This window comes from Theropithecus gelada, chromosome 10 (assembly GCF_003255815.1).
Source record: "Theropithecus gelada isolate Dixy chromosome 10, Tgel_1.0, whole genome shotgun sequence".
Lineage (NCBI taxonomy): Eukaryota > Metazoa > Chordata > Mammalia > Primates > Cercopithecidae > Theropithecus > Theropithecus gelada.
In genome coordinates this window covers 19545635-19569104 of record NC_037678.1, presented here as the reverse complement: position 1 = coordinate 19569104, position 23470 = coordinate 19545635, and the positions used below count along the sequence as shown (strand labels likewise).

Genomic DNA, 23470 nt, shown 5'->3' with positions numbered 1-23470 from the left:
TTTGTATTTTTAGTAGAGACGGGGTTTCACCATGTTTGCCAGGATGGTCTCGATCTCCTGACCTTGTGATCCGCCTACCTTGGCCTCCCAAAGCGCTGGGATTACAGGCATGAGCCACTGCGCCCGGCCTAATATACTTTTTTTTGACACAGTCTCACTCTGTCACCCAGGCTGGAGTACAGTGGCACAATTTCAGCTTACTGCAACCTCTGCCTTTCCCCAGGTTCAAGCGATTATCATGCCCCAGCCTCCCAAGTAGCTAGGATTACAGGCCTGTGCCACAACATCTGGCTAATATTTTTTATATGTTGTAGTAGAGATGGGGTTTCACCATATTGGCCAGGCTGGTCTCAAACTCCTGGCCTCAAGTGATCCACCTTCCTCAGCCTCCCAAAGTGCTGGGATTACAGACCTGAGCCTCCACACCCAGCCTAATATACTATTTTTAGACACTCATGCAGACTTTGTTTTGGGCCCAGGCATTCAAGCCCACTGCAGAGATCCTGCTACACCTAGGCTCTACTCTGAGTTTGGCAATAACTTTAAGCTAAAATCAACAAATCTTACAAGAAGATGCCTCCAGGCCAACCTAGCCACCCTATTAGCTGCTTGTTCCTCCTAGGATTTGCAGAGAGCACCTGCAGCCTAAACAAGGACGAAAGTTGAAGCGTGGATCTTTCTGTGAAGCAGCTGTGATTTCTGCACCTTCTAGCTCCCTCACTGAGCACCACCCCTTCATATCTTGCCAGGAGAGCAAGGCAGCATCGTGAACAGAGCAAGTCCTAAGAAGTACCTGGGTTCAAATCTGGGCTCTGTCACTGACCAACAGACCCTTTACTGAGCCTTAGTTTATAAAGACAAACACCATGTTTTTTTATCTCTGGCAAACTTTATCAAGCACACAACTGCCCCATGAGGATCCGACATCTTGAATATACTAATCCTAATCCTGCAGTTTCCATTCCAGTTGTCTTTCTCTAGAACCTCTTTCCTAGAAAACTTAGCTATTCCTATCATAGAAAAATCATCCCACTTCATGTGGACAATTCCCAGAGCCCCATCTCCAGCCCTGGCCTCCCCCTCCCTCCAAGTGCCAGTCCCTGATTTCCACCTGTACACTGCACATCACCAGAAACATAGTGAGGGCACTTCTGGCACTACACAAACCTCCACTCGTCACCTTCGTTGCACTTACCCATTTTTCTCTCCTAGTTAATAGCTTTGTCATCAACCTCCAGTTCCCACAGGCCTGAGTCACTTGCCTACAATCCATGATCATCAGTCTGCTGACAACCTCTGACACAACCCTTTCACCCCCAAGCCCACTGCCACCACACTGGCTCCTGTTCCCATTCCCTCACCTCTGACCTTTTACATAGGACCAGCCTCCTCGCCCCTGCATCTCCCATCCCCCCATTCTACCCAAACACGCTGCTACCCAAATTACCCTCTTAGGGGCAGGAGCAGCAGACTACAGCCCCTGGGCCGAATCAGCCTGCCAACTGTTTTTGTAAATAAAGCTTTACTGGAACACAGGACATCCGTTCCTTTACATATTGTCTGTGGCTGCTTTCATGCTATAATGGCAGAGTTGCCACAGAGACTGTATAGCCTGTGAACCTGAAATTACTTGCCAACTGGCCCTCTACAGAAAAAATGTGTTGACCGCTGCCCTAGATATGGTTTGGATGACAGTTCCTTCAGCTCAAAACTTTTGCAGGCTCTTCTCTTCATACAGAGTTTAACCCAGTATGACAGACTGGGGATTCAAGACCCATCATATCCTGGCTTTCAGGCCCCTCTACCCTAAATGCTCACCACACAGCCTGCTGCCCTAACCCCACCCCCAGAGCCTTTGCTCACAGAAGTCCCCACCTCAAACACTCCTTTTCACTTACACAGGCAGGCACTTGGCAAAATGCACATTTTCTTCCAACTCAGTTGCTCTCTCTGCCCCCTAGGCCACCACAGCCCTCCATAGCCTTTCTATCCATTTTCTCAGCACTCACTGCTCCTGCCCTCATGTCCAGCTAACCTGGTAACAACTCAGTCTCTACTGAATCTTGAGCCACTTGAAGGCAAGACTCTCTTTTGCTGCTCACTATGAGGTCCAGCAGACACCTGCTCGGGCAAGGCACCCCTTCAGCATTTGCTGGGTTAAGTTAAGACCCAGTGCTTATGTCCAAGCTTCTCTGTACCTCCTTCTGAGTGTCAAGTTCTATGCACTTTGAGCCTCAGCTCTTCACTGTTGCCTGGGACAGGTTTACTCCCTCTGCTGGGGCAGAAGAAAGGGGGTATGCTTGTCATAAAATGTCAAACTACACCTCCTATCCCTAAGGGATGACTCAACTCCTAGCACCTGTGGTGGAAGGGGTTGGCTTTCTGCACACCAGAGTCATATCCAGCTAAGCCAAGTTTTTCCCCACATCATAAAGTCTCCTCTTTTCTTCTTTCAGCAGAAGAGAGGCTGGATGAGATGGAGCACACAGCTGAGAGCTAGCAACTGCACCAAGCATAACAATCACAATCACAACAGTTACAACAAATCCAGGGGCAGGGGTGGGGCAATGAAGAGTGTGGAATCGAAGTTCAGGCCAGACTCACCAGAGGGAAAGATATTAGCTCATCTGAATTCATAGCACTCAGCTGCTTCTTGGAGATGGGGAAACTTGGAGGCAGGAAGTACCGTAAACAATTCCTGAAGAAGGCAGGGACAGTAATTCAGAATGGCATGGAGCAGACAGAGAGCTGCTGCTGGCCCTGGGGTGGGAAGACAAAAGACACATGTACCGGAGGATCTGGACGAGCAGGTCGATGGTCTCATGATTGGTGCTCAGGGCAGTGGTGTCAGGCTCAATGCGGAGGCATTCGGAAGTGGAGGGCTCTGCCACGGCTATGGCCTCTTGGGCCACAGGGCCCGCCTCCTCCTCCCCGCCCTCCTGCTGCGTGTCAAGGCTCTGATGTTCCGGAGAAGGGGGCTTCATCAGCCGCACATCCTCACTGCCTTTCTCCACCCTGTGGAAGACACACAGCTTATGTCACATCTGACCCGGGCTCCCAGGATGGGCTGCTGGCAGGGAGGCCAGGGATACCTCCTTCAAGGAACCACTGCTCCTCCGTGATTGGGGCATTACCAGCGGTCTCTTGGTGTCGTGTCTGTGGGCACGTAGTCAAACTTCACCTTCCACCGCACCACATGCTTGCCCACCTCCACGGCTGTGACACGGCCCGTGTACCACTCCCTGTTCACACGCACCTCCACGTGAAGCCCTTTATCTGACAATGTAGACAGAGGTGCGAGTCAGAAAACTAGCCTATAGTCCCTCACTTGGCCGGGGCCACATTGAGAAAGGCAGTTCCTAGGGTTTGGAGGACAGGAACACTTAGGTGCTTGCCCCCAATACACCAGGGACACAGAAACCAGGGACCAGCCACCATGGTCTCCTTCCCCATCTGTCATGAGGGTGCCAAAGAGCAGAAGAATGAGTGATTGCCAGGAGTGAACACCAAGGAATTAGTGTTAAAAATAACCACAAAGGGGTGATCCCTTCAGAATTCTGCTTAGGATTTGACTTGGATCCACTGCTGCACAAGAGCCCAGACCCAGGAAAGACTCCATGAGCCTTTGGTAAACTGCTGCTGGTAAGGGGCTCCACTTCCACTCCCACTCCCACCCCCGCCACAGGCTGCCAGGTCACTCCCCCAGCTCACCTTTCTGAGCTCTCTTGAGGTCAGCCGAGTCCTCTTCCCCAGCACTGTCTGAGAGCTGTGTGGAAAGCAGTCTATTAGAGGCATCCCCAGTGCCCCACAAGAGCAGACTTGTGCCTTACTGGCCATCAGCCATCTTCACGAATTCCTGTGCTACAGTTTAAATCACCAAGCCCTGCTGAGAGCCACACTCCAAAATCACTGTCCAAGGTACCTACCCTTCTGCCACCTTTATGAACAAGACAGCAGGCAAGGGACATAATGTGTTTCAAGTTTCCCTGATGTACGTCTGTGTGACTTCAGGCCTGCGGTTAAGCTAGAAGCCAGTCTCACTCAAGACCCTACCTGGCACCATGTGTAGTCACTTGTGTAACTGAGAGTCCTTGAGAGATCACTAGGCTTCTGGAAGGCTCATGACACAAATATAAACAGAGCTGGTGTAGACTGCTGGTGTGGGGTATAGACTGCTGGTGGGGGGTGTAGACTGCTGGTGGGGGGTGCAGGCCCTAGAGAGGGAGGCTCTTTTGAGAACCTCACCTCAACCACTCACCTCATTCGAGTCCTTCTTTTCCTCCTTCACAACAAATCTGCCCCGCTTGCATCTCTCCTTCCTCCTCTCAGCTTCTTCCTCAACTTCTTCCTCATCAGAAACCGCGACACTCCTCTTCCGACTAGGGGTAGCCTAGAGCAAGAGGAGCGTAAGGATGTGAGGGGCCCTGTTCAGCCTCTAGGGGGCAGGAAGATTTCATCTAGCCTAAAGGAGCTGTTCCAAGAGGAACTGTACTCCCTGCAATCCCTCCCTGACATTACTTGGAATGTACACAGGCAACCCACTGGCCCCTGTGCCATGAGAATCTTTGCTCAAAGCTGTCATAGGAGAAGCTTCTCAATTCCTTTCCCACCTTAGTCTGCCTGGCCAGCCAGCTGTCACCTTCCCAAGAACCACCGACCACTGCTGCAGCCCACTCGGGCTGTCAAAAGATGACTGACCTAAGCCCACACTTTGAGAGCCAGTGGAGGTGACTCAAGTTTGTGGCAGACCAAAACTCGGAGGGAGCAGTGAAGAGCTCGCTGTACAGGCAACCAATGTGCTCTCTGGCCCTGAACAAGTCCATTCAGCTATCAAGGCTTCCCCTCCTCAGGGGCAGCAGCAAAGCTTTAGATTCAGTATCTTCCCAAGGCTCCCCCAGTATAGCTGTGACACTGCACAATTCCATTCCTACACTACTGACACTGGGTTGGGGGATCGAGGAGGACAAGCATCTCACCGGGGAGAGTTTGATGGGTGGCTCTGTCTTCTTCACCACTGGAGTCTTGATGACTTTGGGAGAAGGAACCTCCCGAGGGCTCTTGGAGTTGGGCAGTAAAGATGGTGGCAGTTGCTGCACCAGAGGGGCAGGTCGGGATGCAGTCTTAACAAGAGTGTTGGCAGGCTTTCGAGGTGCCTCAGGTGGCTGGAGCAGCCTGGATGTGCTGGCCTCCTCCCGGGCTGCCAAAGCAGGGGGCTTTGGGGTACTGCTGATAACAGGAGCCTTTCGGGGCTGGCTGGCTGGTCTAGGAGTTGGCAAAGAAGGGGGTCTGCTGGGGGCGTTCCTGATCACAGCAGGTAAAGGGGGCGACCGAGGACGCTGAGGTCTACGCACAGGTTCCTAAAAAAAGGCCCACAGAGAGTGAGAACACTGATCCTAGCATGAGACACCTGAGGAAAAGCCCTTCCCAGGCCCTGGACTTCACCTCAGTGGAAGGTCTGGTGGTCACTTCCAAAGGCAATTTCTTCAGGTCTGCTTGGGAGCGGATGGGTGTGGTTTTCTGCAAGGCAAACATCATGATGAAGTTGTTTGCATATTTTAGTATACTTGAGCAAACTTTTTGGATAGTGTCTGGAACCAGGGACAAATAAAATAGAAAACCATAGTCCTATTCTTACAAATCTCCTGTTCTCACTGGGGAGACACAAAATACATAAATACTCAACTATCAGCAAATTACAGGATACTGTGTGATTAATCCAGCAACTGAGAGACTGGCCAGGGAGGCATGCATAAGACATCATGGGTTAGTGAGAGCATATCTGCACAGACACAGAAGCCAAAAAGGGAAATGGTTTTGTACTAAATATGATAAAGAGCTGATATCACAGACATATCTAGAAAAAAAAAAAAACAAAGAAAAAATAAAAATGTAAGTGAATAAGCACTTTTCTTTTCTTTCTAAAAGAAAAGTGGACATGTAAAAAAAAAGTGGACACATGAAAAATTATGCAATCTTAGAAATATTAAAGAAATTAAATTATAAAACATGCATCTTTGCCTATGAAATTTGCAACAACATTTAAAAATAATACTCTCATATACTGCTGGTAAATAATAGAAATTAACACATCTCTGGAGGGTACTTTAGAAATAGTTGCAAAAAGCCACAGAATTTTACAATGGACCTTTTAAGTCCTTTAAATTCACTTCTAGAAAGTCATCAAAACAATTATGCACTAAAAAACGTGTACATGTGTGTGTATTAATATAAAACATATATATGGCATTCTCTCCCTATTTCTATTAAAAAAATATATATTCATGTGTATTATGTGTAGGTATTCATGAGTTCATGACAAGTTGGAAGGATGTATGGTTAATGATGGTTACCTCTAAGGCAGAATTTTTATTTTCTGGAGTTTTATAAATTCTAAATGAATTGGACCACTTTGAAATATATAAGCAATTTTTCTTAAGAATAAGCAAGGTGTTATTCTTAAAATAACACTGTTGGAAAACAGTACACGTGGACCTGGAGGTTGGGGTTGGAAAGCTTTGGCAAACACACACAGGTGAGCGGAGGGTAAAACTGAGCCTGAGGGAACAGGAAAGCTACTGAAGGTTCCTGTCCCAGGCAGAGCCCTGACACAGGCTGGCTCTGCCCACTGACCATGACCCATGTACCTGAAGGGCCTCCAGCTTCTCCTGCTGCTGGCGAATTTTCTCTGTCAGTTGTTTCTGCTTCTCTTCCTGCGTCTTCATGTCCTTTCTGAATGTTCCCAGGGGAACCTTCTGCTTTTGTTCAGAAGCCTCACACCTGTAGAGAAAAGGTACTAGGGAGGTCATGGCAAACAGAGCCCCAAGCTGGGCAAGGACCTTTCTCTTCAGCCAGTCTACACTGTCTGTCACAAGAGCAACTACCTCAGAGTTCCCAATGCACAGAATTATCATATGCCCTGCAGGACATACATCAATTCTTATTTCTTGGGCACTTATTAGGTATAGCAAGACAGAGATATAAGGTATGTGCACTGACCTCAAGAAACACAGTGAGTTATTTATCCCAAGAGTAGAGAGAACGGTGAGGGGCAAGGGAGAAAAGTACCCACAATCCCCTTGTTAGAGAATGTGCTCACCGGTCCTGTTCAGGATCAGGGTTCATGGAGCAAACCCAGGTGTCAGGGTAATCTTTTTCCACAGAACTCAGCTGGAAGGGGAGGGTTCTCCATTTCAGACACAAATCTGCAGAGAACAAAAAAACCCCACACATCAGCCACCCCCACCAACTCTATCTGTAATCTGGGCTTCTCACAGGCCCACCACAATGATGCCCCACACTTCGCAGGCAAAGATCTTCACTCAGGCTCCAACTCTGCCTATCCTTAGAGAATGCTAATTCTTCTCAAGGACACTGATTCCAGGAAGGATAGAAACTTAACATGGTGGACTCTTAATACTTCCAGCCTCTCTCCCTCCTTTATCAGGATCCTGGCCCAGTCATCCACGCACACCAGAAGCCATGTGGTACCAAACCAAGTAAGCCTGGCCTGGCTGCAGCTGGAGAGGTCTGGGAGGACAGATGACCTTCTTTCTCACGCAAGAGGGACACGTGAAACTCAGCAAAGCCTCAAGACTGAGCTCACAGGGCCAGCACCAAACAGACTTGGATCCCTAGTGGGACTGTAAGTCCATGAATGTCAGTCAAGTTAGGAGGCTGGCAGGAAGATGGAGAAAAGAGGCTTGCGGGCTGATGGAAATGAGTCAGGGGGATCCAACCACACAACTCACCGCACTGGATGGTGGTAGGGATTTCCATAGCTCTCCGGCGTTTGTAACGCAGCTCGCTGGATGGGGGCTGGTTCCAGTTGGCAGAGAGGTAGCCAAACTCATCCCAGAACTTGATGATTCCCCGCTGGGCTGGAAAGCAAACACCCACACATCATGTTAGGAGCCAGCCTCTCTCTCTCCCTACATTCAGGTGAAGAGAAAAGGCAGAGGCCCAGCAGCCCAGTCCCATTACCAATGGCAATGTCCTTCCAATACTGCGCCAGGTGTTCCCCCATTGCTCGGAGCAGGTGCCGGTACTCCTTGGCATCAGCAAAGTCCTGTTTGTTGTGTGTAGGCTCCAGGACTAGGTAGGGCACGTCAACAACCCCAACAACCCCGCCGCATGCCCTACAGGGAGAAAGAAAACAAGCTCTGTCACCCCACTGGCAACACCCTCCTGCCAACTATCCTGGGCTAGACAGCTCTCCGTGGGTAGTACTCACATGCCCCCTTCCAGCTGTGGGCCCACTTTCTCATACATTTTGATCAGCCGGCTACAGTTGTAGATGAACATGCCATCCAGGTCCCGGTGTTCAATGTTGACCCCAAAAACAAAATTCAGTTCCTTAGGTTCTTTAAGTGCTCTAAGAAGACAAAAAAATTCAAGCAGATCTACACATCAGCACACAAGCATCATGGTGTTTAAGATGTGTTAAGCTTAAGCTTAAACTTGAGACATGTTAAGCCAAAAGTTTTGTATCTCCATTCAGTGTGTAACCTGTTAGACCATACAGACATGCGCTGGGCACCAACTCGAAGCATCTCTAATTAAAAACATGAATGTGGCTTTTTGGCAACAGGGACGGGTATAAACATGAATGGGTTATTATGAAGCTGCTGCAAATCTGTGCAAAGACAATTATATGGTGGAATAAACAAGAGGTTATCGTCATACCTCCCCCCAAATTCCACTAGTATGACAGTAAATTATTATTATTTTAAAAGGTAAAAATTCACAAGAACAATAAGCATGTGCAAGAAGACACCATCATGTGATTACTGTCAACAAACTCTTGGAGCTGAAAAGCAGATGGATGAGGAGTGGACTGACTTGGAGAGAAGAAACCTGAAACCCATGCCTGCGCCAAGGAGGCCAACAAGAGGCAAAACTGTAAATCAAGCCACAGAGTCCAAAGTGGATCCAGACATGGAGGTGGGACAAGCAGATAACTTAATGATCCAGGACAAAGGATGGTTCTAAATGTAAAAGTATACAACACTCAATCTCCAGCATTATTCTACATATGTAACCACTGAGGAGAAAATGAATATGACAAAATACATACGTAACATAAAAACTAGGGTAGTATCACCAGGTGGTAGAAGTATAAGGGAGTTTTAAAATGTTATTCCTTAAACATTTTATATTTTTCAAGTTTTATACAATGAGCATTTTATATATCCTTTAAATGAAAAGAAATCAAAAGGGAAAAAAAAGTAAGACAGTGCCAAAGGATGGTTTGGTGCTCGATCCGAGGCTGTCAGCCCTGCCCTGTCTTTATGACTCAAGAAAGGGCTGAGAGCTCAGATTAAGACCTCCCTCCTGCAGGGGGCATTTAACAAGCATTTGGCATTAAAACAAAGCAGTCTTGGTGACAGAATAGCAACCTATCAATAATCAGTCCAAAAGCTATGTCAGTTTAAAAGATCCAAGACCAGGCCTGGCACTCACCGCTGCTTGGCCTCCTTGATCCTCTTCTTGACATCAGCTTCTCTGCGCAGAGTGATGGCTGTGTTCTGGACCTGTCGCAACATCACCTGCACACACATTGGCATCAGGTGAGAGGAGGAGGCACCCTGGGCCACAGCAGGGAATATTGAAACATGACATCTAAAACTTCTCAATTTATCTCAAAGATGTGGAAATTTACTTCTTTCTACAGAAAATGGCCCTCACTGGGGACAAACTCAAAAGCTGTGTTTTACTTGACCAGGCTCATGGGACATGGGCTCCTAATGCCAGAAACGCTGGAGAACAGCCACCTGGGCCAGGACCTTACCCTGGAGTCCCGCGTGAGGTCTCCCCCTAAGCGTACTTCTAATGTCCGAGCTTTGCTCTCCGCCTCCCGCGCCTTCTCTTCAGCTGAAATCCAGAAGAGAACATGGAAAGGAATGCAAAGGTTCAAAACTCTTGGTCATCCCTCCTGGATCCACAGTACTGGACAAGAAGTGTGTATACCACCAAGGAAAGGAAGAAGTGGGGGAGCTATGACTGATGAGCAATATGAGGGCAGCCTCTGTGCCTGGACTGCAGTTAGTTTCAGAAGGAAAATCTAGCATTCAAACCTATCATAGAGGCCCCAAGGAAACTTTACAAATGAACCAGAACAGGTTTTAAAAAAAAACACCTAAGGCAACCAGTTAAATGCTCAGCAAGAGCTGGAAGCTAAAGAAGTCTTCAGCCAATCATTCGCCAACAAGCAGTCGAGAAACCCTGAGAAGCCCTGAACAGCGAGACAGCCCTTGAGATGTTTGCCCTGAAGTCAGGAAAAGCAATTTCACAAGTATTTGGGTCAGAGGACTGAGTGGGATAAGCCAAAGAGTTGACACTTTTAGGCCCTATAAATGGCTGAAGAAGAGAAAGTGGAGTCTAGAAAGAAGAAATGCTGAGGGAGTTGGCCTGTAGGGAAAGGGGCTGAAAAGGAACTGAACTATGGCTTCAGGAGACCAGCCTTGTCCCTGAGCTGTGGACTCAGCCTTTTCCTGGAACCCCACTTTGCCGACAAGCAGCATACCCCAGATGCACCCCTCCCCCACCCCACTCCTGCACCCAGAGTGGCATTACCAATCCTTGCTACGTGCTCTGCTTTCTTCACCTCCTGCTCGGCACGGGTCTTGAAACGGCTTGACGTGTACTTGTACATCCTGATCAGTAGAAAAAGCAAGCTGAGAGCCCACGCAACAGTGGGGCAGGTGGCACACCCAAGCACAGGAAGCACCCTGTCTTCCTGCCTCCTCCTAAGCTGTGCTGTCCTGGCCCCTCGCAATGAGACAAATCCAAGCTCAATTCAGCAAAAAGATGCAATTTCTTATTCCACTTGCCCTTAGCCTCCGGCTGTCTTTGATAAGCAACCTCACCATTCACCAGGGGTGTCATTCATCCCACAGCAGAAACAAACCTCGGGAATAAGCCAAGCCCACTGCTTTCCTATATAGTGCCCAAAGGCCCCTTGGCCCTGAAGCCGAGAGACTCAGACAGCTCACTGTGCCAGGCAGGGCACCCTCCCTGTCACAGAGGCACACACACTCAATGAGCTTAGCAAGCCACCTCCACAGCTGACCTGTCCCTCCCCTAGGACCCAGAACTGACCCCATGACCAATCACAGGCAACTTAAAGCCCCAAATGTAGTCAGCACTGCCAGAGCCTCTCATACAGTATCCCTCCAACAATGCCCCAGAGGAACGCGGCCACATCCTCAACCCATGGGAGACAGCAGGCCAGGGTGCACTGGCCCCTACCTGGGCTTGTACAGGCAGCACGAGAGCCTCTTGGTCTGCACCTTGTGCCCATGGATGAAGATCCTCATCCGGGGATCAATATAGAGCACAGCGGCATAGGCACGGAATGAGCGCCGCTCTGGCTTCCTGGAGAAGGCAAGAACAAAGAAGTGCTGTTCACCTGCTCCACAACAGGGCTGACCAAGGGCACAACATCCTCTCTGCAGGCTCTCCACCTTTCCATGTTAGGTACTGACTTCTCTTGCTGCCCTGAACCGGTGCTCCCTTAGTGTGAGCACATCCCGCCCCTCTCACGTCCTCAGCACAGGTACCCCACAGGCAACTGACCTCGCCCTACATACTACCGTACCACAGAACACTGGGCAATGAATGTGCTCTCCCCTCTTTCCCTGAAGCTACCTCCTGAGAGCACAAACGCCAGTTCCAGGGCCTCCCTCCCTTCCCAGCCACACTCACGTGCCCTCTGGGGACGTCTCTGCCATCTGGATATCTCTTGGATTTGAGATTATGTCTAGTTCTGGCTCTCCATTATCCATGAGTTTGAGATTGAAGATGATCACCAATGTTCCTGAGAAACAGAAATCCTTTGTCCTGCCAGATCCCCCGGCCCACCCCTACACCACTTGTGATTCTGGAGCTCCCAGATTCTAGGGGCTACAGGCTCAAAGCCTACTTACCACTGTCCCCAGGAATCTTCATAAATTGGGTCATCACTTCCTCCTCAGTGCGGAAGGGAGAGTACTTGTAGATGAGTTCTGTCTCAATGGCAAATTTCTCTACATTGTCTGTGACAGGCTCCCGGGTTCGAGCATTCCAGGTGGGCAGTGGGACTATCACCTGTGGAGTAAACATGAGCAGGCACTTTAAGGGAAGCCCCAAAACAGCCTTCCTCCCACATGTGCATCTCTCTTGTGTCTCCCCATAGTAGCTCCACACTGCCCTGTAGGTGAGGCCCAAGCTCCACAGCCTGGCACCAGAGGCTCTGTGGGCTTCAGGGCCTCTGCCTCTTCCCAAGACTCAGCCACACAAGACTACTTCCTTCAGGATACGTTGGTTTATGTGCTTAGGGTCTCTGCATGAGAAGTTCCCTGCTTGGGATGTCTCTGGTCATTTTCTTAATTTGGTAAAAATTCTACTCTTACCACTAGGGAAAATATATTTGCAATTATCTAGTGAATCAGTAAATACACATAACATAACCTAAAACTCAGCAGTTCCACTCCTAAGTACATAACTTAGGAGAAACTTTTGTACATATGTACCAGTAAACATGTACAAAAATAACCCAGGCCGGGTGCAGTGGCTCATCCCTGTAATCCCAGCACTTTGGGAGGCCAAGGTGGGTGGACTGCCTGAGCTCAGGAGTTTGAGACCAGTTGGGGCAACACGGTGAATCCCCGTCTCTACTAAAATACAAAACATTAGCCGGGTGTGGCAGCGTGCACCTGTAGCCCCAGCTACTCGGGAGGCTGAGACAGGAGAATTGCTTGAACCTGGGAGGCGGAGGTTGCAGTGAGCTGAGATCGCACCACTGCACTCCAGCCTGGGCAACAGAGCAAGACTCCATCTCAAAAATAGATAAATAAGTAAATAAAAATAACCCAAATATCCATTCTAGAGTGGCCAAATTAAACAGTACAATGGAATACTACATAGTGATACAAATGAACTGCTTTTAGCATCAACATGGATGAACATCATAAACACAGTATTACATGAAATAGGATACAAAAAATACCTACAGTAAGAGTCCATTTCTAAAAAATTCACAAATAGGCAAAACTAAACTATTATTTAAGAATGCATATAAGGGTGATAAACTATAGTGAAAACGAAAGAAATCATTATCACAAAAGTTACCTGAAGACAGTTCCTTCAGGGGCACAATAAGAAATGACTGATGAGGGCACACAGGACACTTCTAACATCAGTCTATGATGGTGGCAACACAGGTGTTGGCTTTAAAATTGTCCTCTGAACTGCACAAATATTTCAATACTCTCTTCCATTTATGTGGAATTTAATTTTAATACTGTCTAAGTGATGTTTTAAAAAATCCTACTCTTTCTTCAAAAACCCAACCTCATATGCCACTTACCCAGAGGCTCCTCCCTCCGTGGTTATGAGGCCGCAGCCCTTGCAGAGCTCTGCAGAGCAAGCCAGGCTAGGCACCTCAGGGGTTCAAACCCTTTGGAAAAAGGGACTCTGTAACAAGTGCTGGGGTGATAAACCGTTAAGAGTCTGAGACATTTTGCTGTTTTTTTTTTTTTTTTTTTGAGACGGAGTCTTGCTCTTGTTGCCCAGGCTGGAGTGCAATGGCATGATCTCGGCTCACTACAACCTTCGCCTCCCGGGTTCGAGTGATTCTCCTGCCTCAGCCTCCCAAGTAGCTGGGACTAAGCGTACACTGCCATGCCCTGCTAATTTTTGTATTTTTAGTAGAGACGGGGTTTCACCATATTGGTCAGGCTGGTCTTGACTGCATGATCTGCCCGCCTCGGCCTCCCAAAGTGCTGGGATTATAGGCGTCAGCCACCGCGCCCAGCCCATTTTGCTGGTTTCTAAGAAGCTTTGTGCTGCAAGTATTCAACCCAAGGGCTGGTCTGGACACATTCCTCCTCAGCTGAAAATGATCTTATTTTGAAATCTTGGCTGAGTTTGCACTAGAGTACAATCCAAAATAGCGACCTTCTAGCACCAAGTAAGGAAAAAAATCTCAACCTAGCCTCTCCACCAGGGGAACTGAGTTCCATTTGTGTTCTATAAACCTGTACCTCACTCTACGCCTCCCACTCTTCACAGCAGTTCCAGGTGACAATGGCATCACTTTAAACATTGGCGTTCACTCCCATGGGCACCCCATCCCTCCCCTCAGGAACACTTCTCCTTTACTTTCAATGGTACCACTTGCCCAGTTTTCTTCCTACCTTTCTGGCTACCCCTTTGTCCCTTTGGCCCTCTTCTCCTCTCCCCGACCTTTAGATATTGGCATGTTCTGGGTCCCAGGTCCTCTTCTCACTCTATTCTCTCCATTAGGTGACCTCATTTGCTACCAAGAATCCTGAAGCCCCAAGACTTCACCCAAACGCCAGATCCAGACTTCACTTTGCATGTCCAGAAGAAACTTAGACTCTTCCCCTCTATACTTCCCCTCTTCATTCTTCCCAACTCCAGAGACCCCACTCCCCAACTGCCACAGCAGAACCTATGAGTCATCCATGACTCCTACCCTTCACTTTCGCCTTCTACTAATCAATCAATCACCAAATCTGTGGGTCCCACATCCTAAGGAGATGGAAACTCCATGTATTTCTCTCACCTCCCTTGGGCGAGTACCACCAAGCTACACAGAGCCTGGGCCTCTCAACTGGAACACTTCAACACTCACCCTAACCTTTCCAACCCAATCACCACACAATCGCCACATGGACCTTCTTAAAAGAATCTGATACTGGCATATCCTTGTTTAATAAAGCCCCACACATTCATCAAGGCCCTGAGGTCAAGCCTAACCTGGCCCTCTTTGATCTTCAAAGGCCACCACCTTTCTCCAGGTGGCCCTGCAGCCAAGTCCCCTCCCACAGCCCTCAGGGCCTTAAGCAGGCTGCTTCTACTGACTTCTATACCCTCCTGTCACCATCCTCAGTCCTATATCAGGAAACATTCCTGAAAACCCCAACCCAGGCTGTATTTTCCTGTCCTACTTCTCCTAGAAGCCTGCTCTTTCCAGCTGCCACGCTTTTCTCAAGTATGCAGAATGAACTCACATACCACACCAAAAATGCAAACAAACCCACTGGCTTGCTATGTAATGATAGAAGGCCTACCATTCCCTACCTGAATAAGTTTGCTATGATTAAGGCTCAGATCTAAACAGAACCAGAACAAGTTTCATCACAGCTAATCAACACAGATGAATTAAATTGTAAGTTTGAATTAAACTACCTGCTTCTGTGGAAGTTGTTGATTTCTTTCTATAGAACCTCTTAGCCCCCTTCCTTCAAGCCCTGGCCTCCATGTCTTAAATAAGAAAGGAGATAAGAGCCCAGTCTGAGGCTGGCTAGACCACAGAGCTGCCCTGATCCCCGACAATGATGGGGCACAGACCTCACCAGAAACAGCTCTGTAGATATCTGAGCCACAAGGACAATTAGCCAAATATGTGTTTAGCTTACAAAGTCAATTACCAAAATGATTTAAACTCAGAATATTCTGGATTCATTAGTCCTTCCTTCCAGCATAGCAATAATCACTGGGGCTGTGTAGCAGCTATTCCCAAGGTGAGACCCAGAGCATCAGCTCTATTTTCCTGTTTTCCATACACTCACCTGCTTTACTACCTGCCCAGGCTCTCTCTAGGTATCTGAGTCATAGTTTCTGACATAGAGTAACACATTTTCTCAAAAGGAAAATGAGCTCATAGCACATTCCACAAAATCACCATCAAATAGGAAAGATACACGATCAGGGAAGCCCAAAATACTTCCCCTGATAAAACGATTCTCCACGGTAACACTCCCCCCAAGATGGAATTCAAGTGGCAGATCTAGAGGAGCTGCAAATCCAACTCTTAATTCCTGCCACTTGACAGTCTCATTATCAGAAACAGTTGTTCTCTGAAGTGCTCTGAGATTTTGCTTCCTCTCACATTAAAGTTATCTACCTTAACCCCTCAACCAATTCATCCAGCCAGCTAACTGAGTAACAGTTGGGGGAATGTGCTCCAATCCTGCAACCCCAAAGAGTCTAGCATTGCAAACAACCTATGAAAACTGCCTGCGGATACTCAGGAAATGGGGACTGCTGATTCAGACCATGAGGATGGGACCTACTTCATCAATGCCTTCTTCCTCATGAAAGGTGCGAGACAGGAAGAGGCAGGTCATGGTGTCTTCCTTCTTGGTGAACAGGATAAAATCCTTCCCAATGCGCATTGAGCCCCTGAAAAGGAAGCAGAAATATATTATTCTCTCCTAAAGGCCTCCCCAGGTCCCAGGACTGTGCACTGAGTTCCATAGCCCTTATTCCCTCTCCATCCCCCAACACTCCTTGCTCTGCTTTTCCACAGGCCTACTGTAACTCCTTAGTCTTTACTTACAACCTTCTCAACCACACATACAGGGTTCTCTCACCACCCTTCTAGGGCAGGCTCATGGCAGACCACGAGCCCCAAGTTAGTCTCACTCCCCGCCACAACACTAAAGAGTAACCCTGCTGTCTTTGAGCTCTGGGTTCATCCCAGCCACAAGAGGTGCTGTGCCCTCTTACTGTACCACCATCAGACTTTAGTAGCTGGTACCCTCAACACGTCATCTTCCATGCTGACCACACCCAGTTCCCACCATGTCCTTCCTCAGCTGACACAAACTCCCCTCCATTCACGAAACAGCAGCAGCACTGTCAAGTGAAAAGCCCAGTGCCTATACTCACAAGCCTGAAAAAACGCCAGTATGAACCCAAGGTGCAGCTAATAAAATATAATTCTTGACCGCCAGGATTCAAGGATGCCTGTAATTAGCTCAGCTCATGTCCAATAACTAAAGCCATCTCCTGTCCCAGAATTGTTTTGCCACCTCAAGCTCATTATGACACAGGCAGCTCCCTGCTTTTGGATGCAACTGGTTTCTGGGAACTGTGCCTTGAGGCTGATTTCCAAAAGGCAAAAGTCTGAATGGAATCAACTGCTTCCTTCCTCCGTTTGGCCACGTTAAGCCAGCTAAGGGGCAGGCAGAGACAGGCCTTTCCAGGCAATGCAGGGCAGGGCAGAAGTGTGAAGCACCAGCACGGGGACTGCCCTCTGAACAATGGGGCTGTTCAGCTCCTTTCTTCCAGCAGCTTCTGGGGCTTTATGGCTATTATCTCATTAGTCTTCATAACACTCCAGGGAGATGATGGAGGTGGAAAGCCTCATTACTCTCTTCTGTGTACCAATACAAACCAGACTGGCATGCCAAGCACACAAATGAATGTCATGCCCCATTTCCCCACTCAGGAAAACTCCCAGGACACTATTCAAAGATACCCTGGGGGCTGCCAAGTCCTAGTTCTCCTCCTCCAGTACCCAAAGTGCTGACAATGCTCCTTGCCCTGACAATTTCACACACCACCTCCTCCTCCTTCTCTAAAGCATATGGGGAGCAAGTAAGGCACGTTATCTTGCCTTCTGTCAAAGCGTGCCCTTGCCCTAATTTGGCAAAAACTCTCACTTTGTGCCTCTATCTTCCTTCTGTCTTTGATTCTGACCTTAGCCTCTGAATAGCAAAAGGCCCAAACATCACTTCTCTACTGGCTTCCTTGCTTCTCGGCCCTATTCTCCCCACAAATCACCTTCTCCTGAAACTTAACTTCTGAACTGGTTTCAAGATGATTTGATTGTCTACTCTGAACACTAGATGGCTCCATCTCAATGGGACCTTCACAAAAGTCTTCCACTGAAATATGCTAATAACACTCGCAACTTCTATACGCTTTCCTTCCCAGTCTGCTAACCACTTTCAGAGTCACATTTCATTTGCTTCTGAACCTCACTCTGAAAGGACAATGTCAGAGATTAGAACCCCACTTTCTAGATAAAGAAACAGACATTCAGGAAGGTGAAATGGCTTGCCTGAGGCCATTAAGAAACAGACATTCAGAGAGGTGAAATGGCTTGCCTGAGGCCACAGAACTGACAGAACCAGGTGGGAGGAGGCTGACCTACAATCTAGATGAAAAGTCAGGGCCTCCCCTGATTCTAAGAGACCTCAGTTTTGGGGGATTTAGATCACCTGCATCAGAATCATATGATTACAGGTGATTCATTTCATCTGTGAAAAACAGATTCCTAGCCCCTACCCAGATCCAATGAATCAGGCCAGCAATCTGTCATGGAAACATCACAGGAGGAGAAATAAAGGCAGAAACCAGGCTCTCACAGCAATGATAGCATGTAATTCTTAACCTACTTGGCATGCATTATCATCTCAATTTACAAAGGAGGAAGCTGAGGCTTAGAGACGTAGTAGCTGAAGTGAGATTTGAACCTTAGTTTGTCATTTAAGTGAAATGCACAGCAGCTCCATTTTGCAGTCAGAAAGACCTGGTTTCTACCCTAGCGCTCTACACATAGGCATTTTTATGTCTTTGGGAAAGTAACTTCACCCCTATAAACCTCAATTTCTTCATCTGAAAATGAGAATAATAGTACCTACAACCTCATAGGGCTATCATGAGGATTAAATGAGATCATTCGTGTGCCTGGCACACGATTACAGTGCCTGGCACGTGATAAGGATCTGTTATTACCATTTGGTTCCTGCCCTGAAAGAAAAATCACAAAGTCCAGGTACCAGGTCCTGCTGTCTTCGGATGTACTCTCTTTCTTCTCCATACACCCAAAGCACACTGCACATAAGGCCCAACTGATGGTGCTGACTGATCAAACCACCACCCTCCCTCAAACACAACACGTTTCCACGGCAAGACTGGAAATGTGACTCACAATTCCATTTGCACAAACTCCAATTCCACTAAATCTTATTCCATCCAAAGGTATGTACAGCTGGAAGTGAGCATTTCAGAAATAGAAACCTTTCTCTTGGGGCTTCACTCAAAACCAGAACAACACATTCCAAACACTAACCAAGTGGGAACCAAGGCTAAGAAAAAGTCCCATGGGATTTGAGGACATTAGGTAGGACCCTGCTATACAGGCCTTGCAGTACATTTAGCATCCTCTGGGACCAAGGGCTCACATCTCTCTTCCTTACCCTGGATCCCCAGTGCCTGGCACAAAGCATGACATGTAGCAGGTGCTCAGGGAACACAGCTGCACAGTAAGGCGACCCCTTCATCATCTCAGATACATCCCAACACCACAAGAGAATCACTCACATCCTTGACTACATGGTAAAAATAAGAATTTTCAACAGGAGAGGTGCAGTTCTAGAGCACAGTGCCAAGAGAAACGTACAGCCTCTCCTGCCCTGTTTTTGGATGTTCATACTTTTCAATCTATGGAGCAAACTCAGCTGGGAACAGCTGGTAAGCTACTCCAAAAACCACACTTTCTGACTTTCTTCCAGTTCCAGAATTACAGTCAAAAGACGGACAAGGAGAAGGAAAGTTTTTATCTAAGAGAAGCAGGACAGCACTGCTGGATTTTGTTTGAGCCCTGTGACAAGCTTCTAATATACCTACGATTTTAACCCATTCCCGTACTGCCCAATCTGAGTGGACTCAGGTGTTCGCTTGGCCGACTTTCCAAACTGGATCACACTGGCAGCATCACCTGAAAGGGCAGACACAAGAGAAAGTGAAAAGTTTGCATTTCTTTCCCAGCGTCCTCAAAGTCAAAGGTCTGAGCCTTGTTAAATCCAAGCGGGGTGTGTGTCTACTGAAAACCTCTCTCCAAGGAAATTCACTACCATGAAGCAAATGGAGGCACAGCTTTGCCTGGCCTGTCGGTACCTCCATCACTGTGACCTATGTTCTATTCCCAGAATGTGGTAAGACAGCTAGGGAGGCCTCCGTAGTTCCAGCTCGAGAATGTTGTGCAAGCTGATAAATACAGCGCCAAGAGACAGGTAATCTGATTGACTTAAGATTGCCTTTCAGATCCTATCTTCCATGTTAAGACAAGACCTGGCAAATACATTAATAGAATTAAGCCTGAGATGTTGCAACAGACTTCTTACTCCCCAGGTAGATCTTCTAGACATAACATTGCAGGCAACAGAAAAACAAGTTCACATAATAAGTATTTTGTAAAAATGGTTACATCGCCACCCGTCCACCCCACACACAAAACGATAATCTCATCACTTACTTGGATCCATTCCTGCTCCATCATCCAAAAAGCAAAGCATAAATCCTCCTCGAAGGTCCTCTCGTCTTTCTGTAAAAGAAGCAGCTGCCATTACTGGGCCATTACCCACGAGAGGGTAGCAACATGCCTATGATCAGAAGGCAGATCAATGTGAAGCTTGGTCCAAAAAGGTCAGGTCAAGCCTAAGCTTCTACACTAGTGTGAATTAAACTTCAGGGTCCTTAAGGTTGCAAATTCCCATCCAAGGTTCTCCAATGCTTTCTAGTTCATGACAAAGCTTGGGAGAATCTATGAAGGCAGGAATATCTGGTCTAGCATCTAATCACACCTGCCACCACTGAATATGCACATACCTCACACATATCTCAATCATCCTATCCTTCTGCTGGCTCCACCTGGATTACTATCACTTCTGCCCTATGCCATAGACCCCAAGCACTAAAGTACTCCAACTACTATACCCCGTACCTTATCAATACTGCTCAAACTCAACAGGATGCCTCCTTTGTGAATTAAGTCTGGGGTAGCCTTCAAAGTGATGAAACCAGACATGGTATGGGCACAGCAGTGGAAGCTGCTATCTAAAAGATGAAATACTGTGTCTATACATGACCATCCCCAGGTTGACTGGCATTCTGGGCTATCTGCATTTACTGTCATATCCCCTGCTAGCTATGGTCCTTGAAAGGGCTCCCAACCCAATAGTGAGAAGGCACATGGTGCAGTGGGAGGTGCCTGGTTCCTAGCTGGACCTGCCTGATAGGAAGAGGGAATGGGCCTTTGACAGTAAGATGCACAGCAGCTGTGGCGGGGTTTCCTGGCCAACAGAAAAGGAACACAATAAACTATGGTTGCCATTCCAGGGAAAAGAACCTCTTCTCTGAGCAGTTGTCTTCTGCAGCAGCAAGTGGTAACTGAAAGTGGTCTGGGTCCAAGCATGTCATGGTCAATGGAGAAGCCATTCCCAAATATGGAAACAGGCTATACTAGTTTCCAAGGTGCCTTTTGTCCCAATGATGAGGACTAGGTGAGCAAAAGAGAAACCAGCCTTGGAATCAAGGAAGTTGGCAGACATGAAGAAGAGAAGGATGTGACGCAGAGGTATAGGCAGGAGACCCACACAAGCCAAGCAAGTCAACTTCCCATATAGATGCTGTTCAGTCTACTGACTGGCACAGGGACAAAGGTAGCATTTCTAAGAGGAAAGAGGTCTGTGTAAGGTACTACAGGGGTAAGCCCAAGGCTGCTCTGGAGCCTGGTCCCTGATGATTTTTTAATCTCCCCCAAGCTTCAGTTCACCAGTTTTGTACAACTATCTAAGCTGAGAAATCTGTTTTAAATGCTCTTTGTCCTTTCTTCAGGCTAAAAATTCAAGTGAGTAGGGACTGCCCCCTGTTAAACAGACTATTAACGTAAATTAAAATGCTAAAAAGCCTTTTTTTTTTTTTTTTTTTTTTGAGATGGAGTCTTACTCTGTCACCCAGGCTGGAGTGCAATGGCATGATCTCAACTCACTGCAACCTCTGCCTCCCAGGTTCAAGCGAGTCTCCTGCCTCAGCCTCCAGAGTAGCTTCAGCAAGGCTATAAACCACAGAGATTTTCAAGTACCACTCAGTGTTCAGGAAGCTGAACATTAATCACAAGTGCTTCTTGAAAGTACAAGGGTGAGGATCTTCCTGGAGGTACTATTGGTTAGATAAAATTTATCCTGGTAGCAGTGCCTCTAATCAGAGTTTGGAGAATCCAAATGAGATGTGGCAATCAAGAACAAGTACACTAAAAGTCCAAAAAGCTTCAAAATTTCCATCTGGAAGACGCCAAGTGTCATATGGAGACTCAAACTGGGTCAGATACAGAGAATGGTAAAAGCAGCATTCTAAACCTAGCCAAGAGCCATTTGCTGTACACTACAGTCATAAAATGTGCATGAAGACTCTGCTTTGGGATCTAGAAATTGATTCAAGCGAAGCACCTCTGAAAAGTTCCAAGGACTACTGGCATTCTTTGGACATTGCCTAAGAAGTTACTTTCTAGGCCCTTGTGTTAGGACAGAACTCTCAGGCTGCTTTAGCACACAATCATCACTTAACAGTGGGGCTGGCATCCTTTTCTGGCTCAAGGACTTCATTTCAAAGCTTTTTTGTGTAGTTTAAAGGGTAAGAGGTGACACTGGGGGGATCCTCCTAGCTACATAGTATAACTGACAGCCTGTAAATGGCTAGTAGTGTCTAGGTCCATGGTCACATGCAATACTGCCTCAGGAACAAGAAAGACTAAGACAGCATTGACTTCTTCAACTGTAAACAGACAGTGTTGTCTCTTCACCTTGTTCTAACGCTGACGCCAATCACTTGTTTATTTAATGACTACTTAAGTGATCAGCTCTTCTGTGCCTGGTTACGATGAGGACAAGGGCAGTGAATAATACAGATGAGATCACTGTCTTCACAGAGCTTACAGTCTAATGGATTCTACTGCCTGCAGCAGATAAGCTAGGAAGTAAAGGAGAGGAGGGTTTAAGCTGAAGGAAGCTGAGAAAAGTATTGGCTAGAGCAAAATGTAGTATGGCTAAGAATTATCCAGAGAGCTTGTGAAAATACAGATTCTGGGCTCCCCTTGGATAGTCTAGGTAGGTCTGAGGTGGGGCATTTGCATTTCTAACAAGTTCCAAGACGATATTGACAACGTCCATGGGTGGACCACCCTTTGAGAAGCACTAAACTAGAGCAAGCAAGAACTTGAAGGCTTCCTTGCTCAAAACTATCTCCTCATATATTCCACCATAGAGAGAGATTCCTATCACCTGATATTTAATCAGTCAACTAAGTGATATCTGAAGCCTCCAAAGATAAAGGAGGGGGAATTCTGGATGAAGAAGAGTCTAAACAGCTGGAGGTTGTATGTTCCCTGCCTCCCATCACACATCTTGAAAGCAAGACAGAGAAGGCAAAGCCGAACTGCCTGCTTTGCAGTTGTGCTTCATATCCTGGGAACAGCTCTGTAAGACTGTCAGAGCCAATCTGAAAGTCTGTACATCTCCCAACATGGCCAAGTCTGGCTTCTCCAAGCCAGACATTCCTCATCTAACTCCCCCTGGGAAGAATAAAGAAAGAAAGCAGGAAAAGACAAGAGATGTCAAATAGAGCTATACATCCAAAAGTCAAAGGGGATAAAATAATGGTGTCCCTAGGAGAGGCTGTAATAAAATGACATCCAAGTTTTTCGTCATACTCTGCAATCTGTTTGAGCAGTATTAATTGCAGTTTCATTTGCTCCAATTTTCCATGTGTTAATCATTGCCCTGGCATCACAAAAAGGATCTTTCTTCCAAGGAGGTGGCACTACCTACCCCAGAAGGTGAAGAAAGTCAACAAAAACAGTCTGCTTACGACAGGCATATTATGGTCTATAATAATA

The 23470-nt window shown here is 47.3% G+C and overlaps 1 protein-coding gene across 2 annotated transcripts in view; it reads right to left on the bottom strand.

The window, feature by feature from the left end:
* MORC2 (MORC family CW-type zinc finger 2) overlaps nt 1-23470 on the bottom strand; it is a 42253-nt gene that overhangs the window by 4641 nt on the left and 14142 nt on the right. For both annotated transcript variants that reach the window (XM_025398189.1, XM_025398188.1), the window contains exons 4-24: nt 20054-20122; nt 19426-19516; nt 16080-16188; nt 11925-12084; nt 11704-11815; nt 11248-11373; nt 10573-10652; nt 9788-9870; nt 9460-9545; nt 8231-8371; nt 7981-8135; nt 7749-7877; nt 7097-7202; nt 6645-6777; nt 5443-5517; nt 4977-5357; nt 4259-4390; nt 3712-3766; nt 3135-3276; nt 2791-3015; nt 2605-2698 (exon numbers count right to left, since the gene is read on the bottom strand). In XM_025398189.1, the coding sequence (XP_025253974.1) occupies nt 2605-2698; nt 2791-3015; nt 3135-3276; nt 3712-3766; nt 4259-4390; nt 4977-5357; nt 5443-5517; nt 6645-6777; nt 7097-7202; nt 7749-7877; nt 7981-8135; nt 8231-8371; nt 9460-9545; nt 9788-9870; nt 10573-10652; nt 11248-11373; nt 11704-11815; nt 11925-12084; nt 16080-16188; nt 19426-19516; nt 20054-20122 (2684 nt within the window). The remainder of the gene's footprint in view (nt 1-2604; nt 2699-2790; nt 3016-3134; nt 3277-3711; nt 3767-4258; nt 4391-4976; nt 5358-5442; nt 5518-6644; nt 6778-7096; nt 7203-7748; nt 7878-7980; nt 8136-8230; nt 8372-9459; nt 9546-9787; nt 9871-10572; nt 10653-11247; nt 11374-11703; nt 11816-11924; nt 12085-16079; nt 16189-19425; nt 19517-20053; nt 20123-23470) is intronic.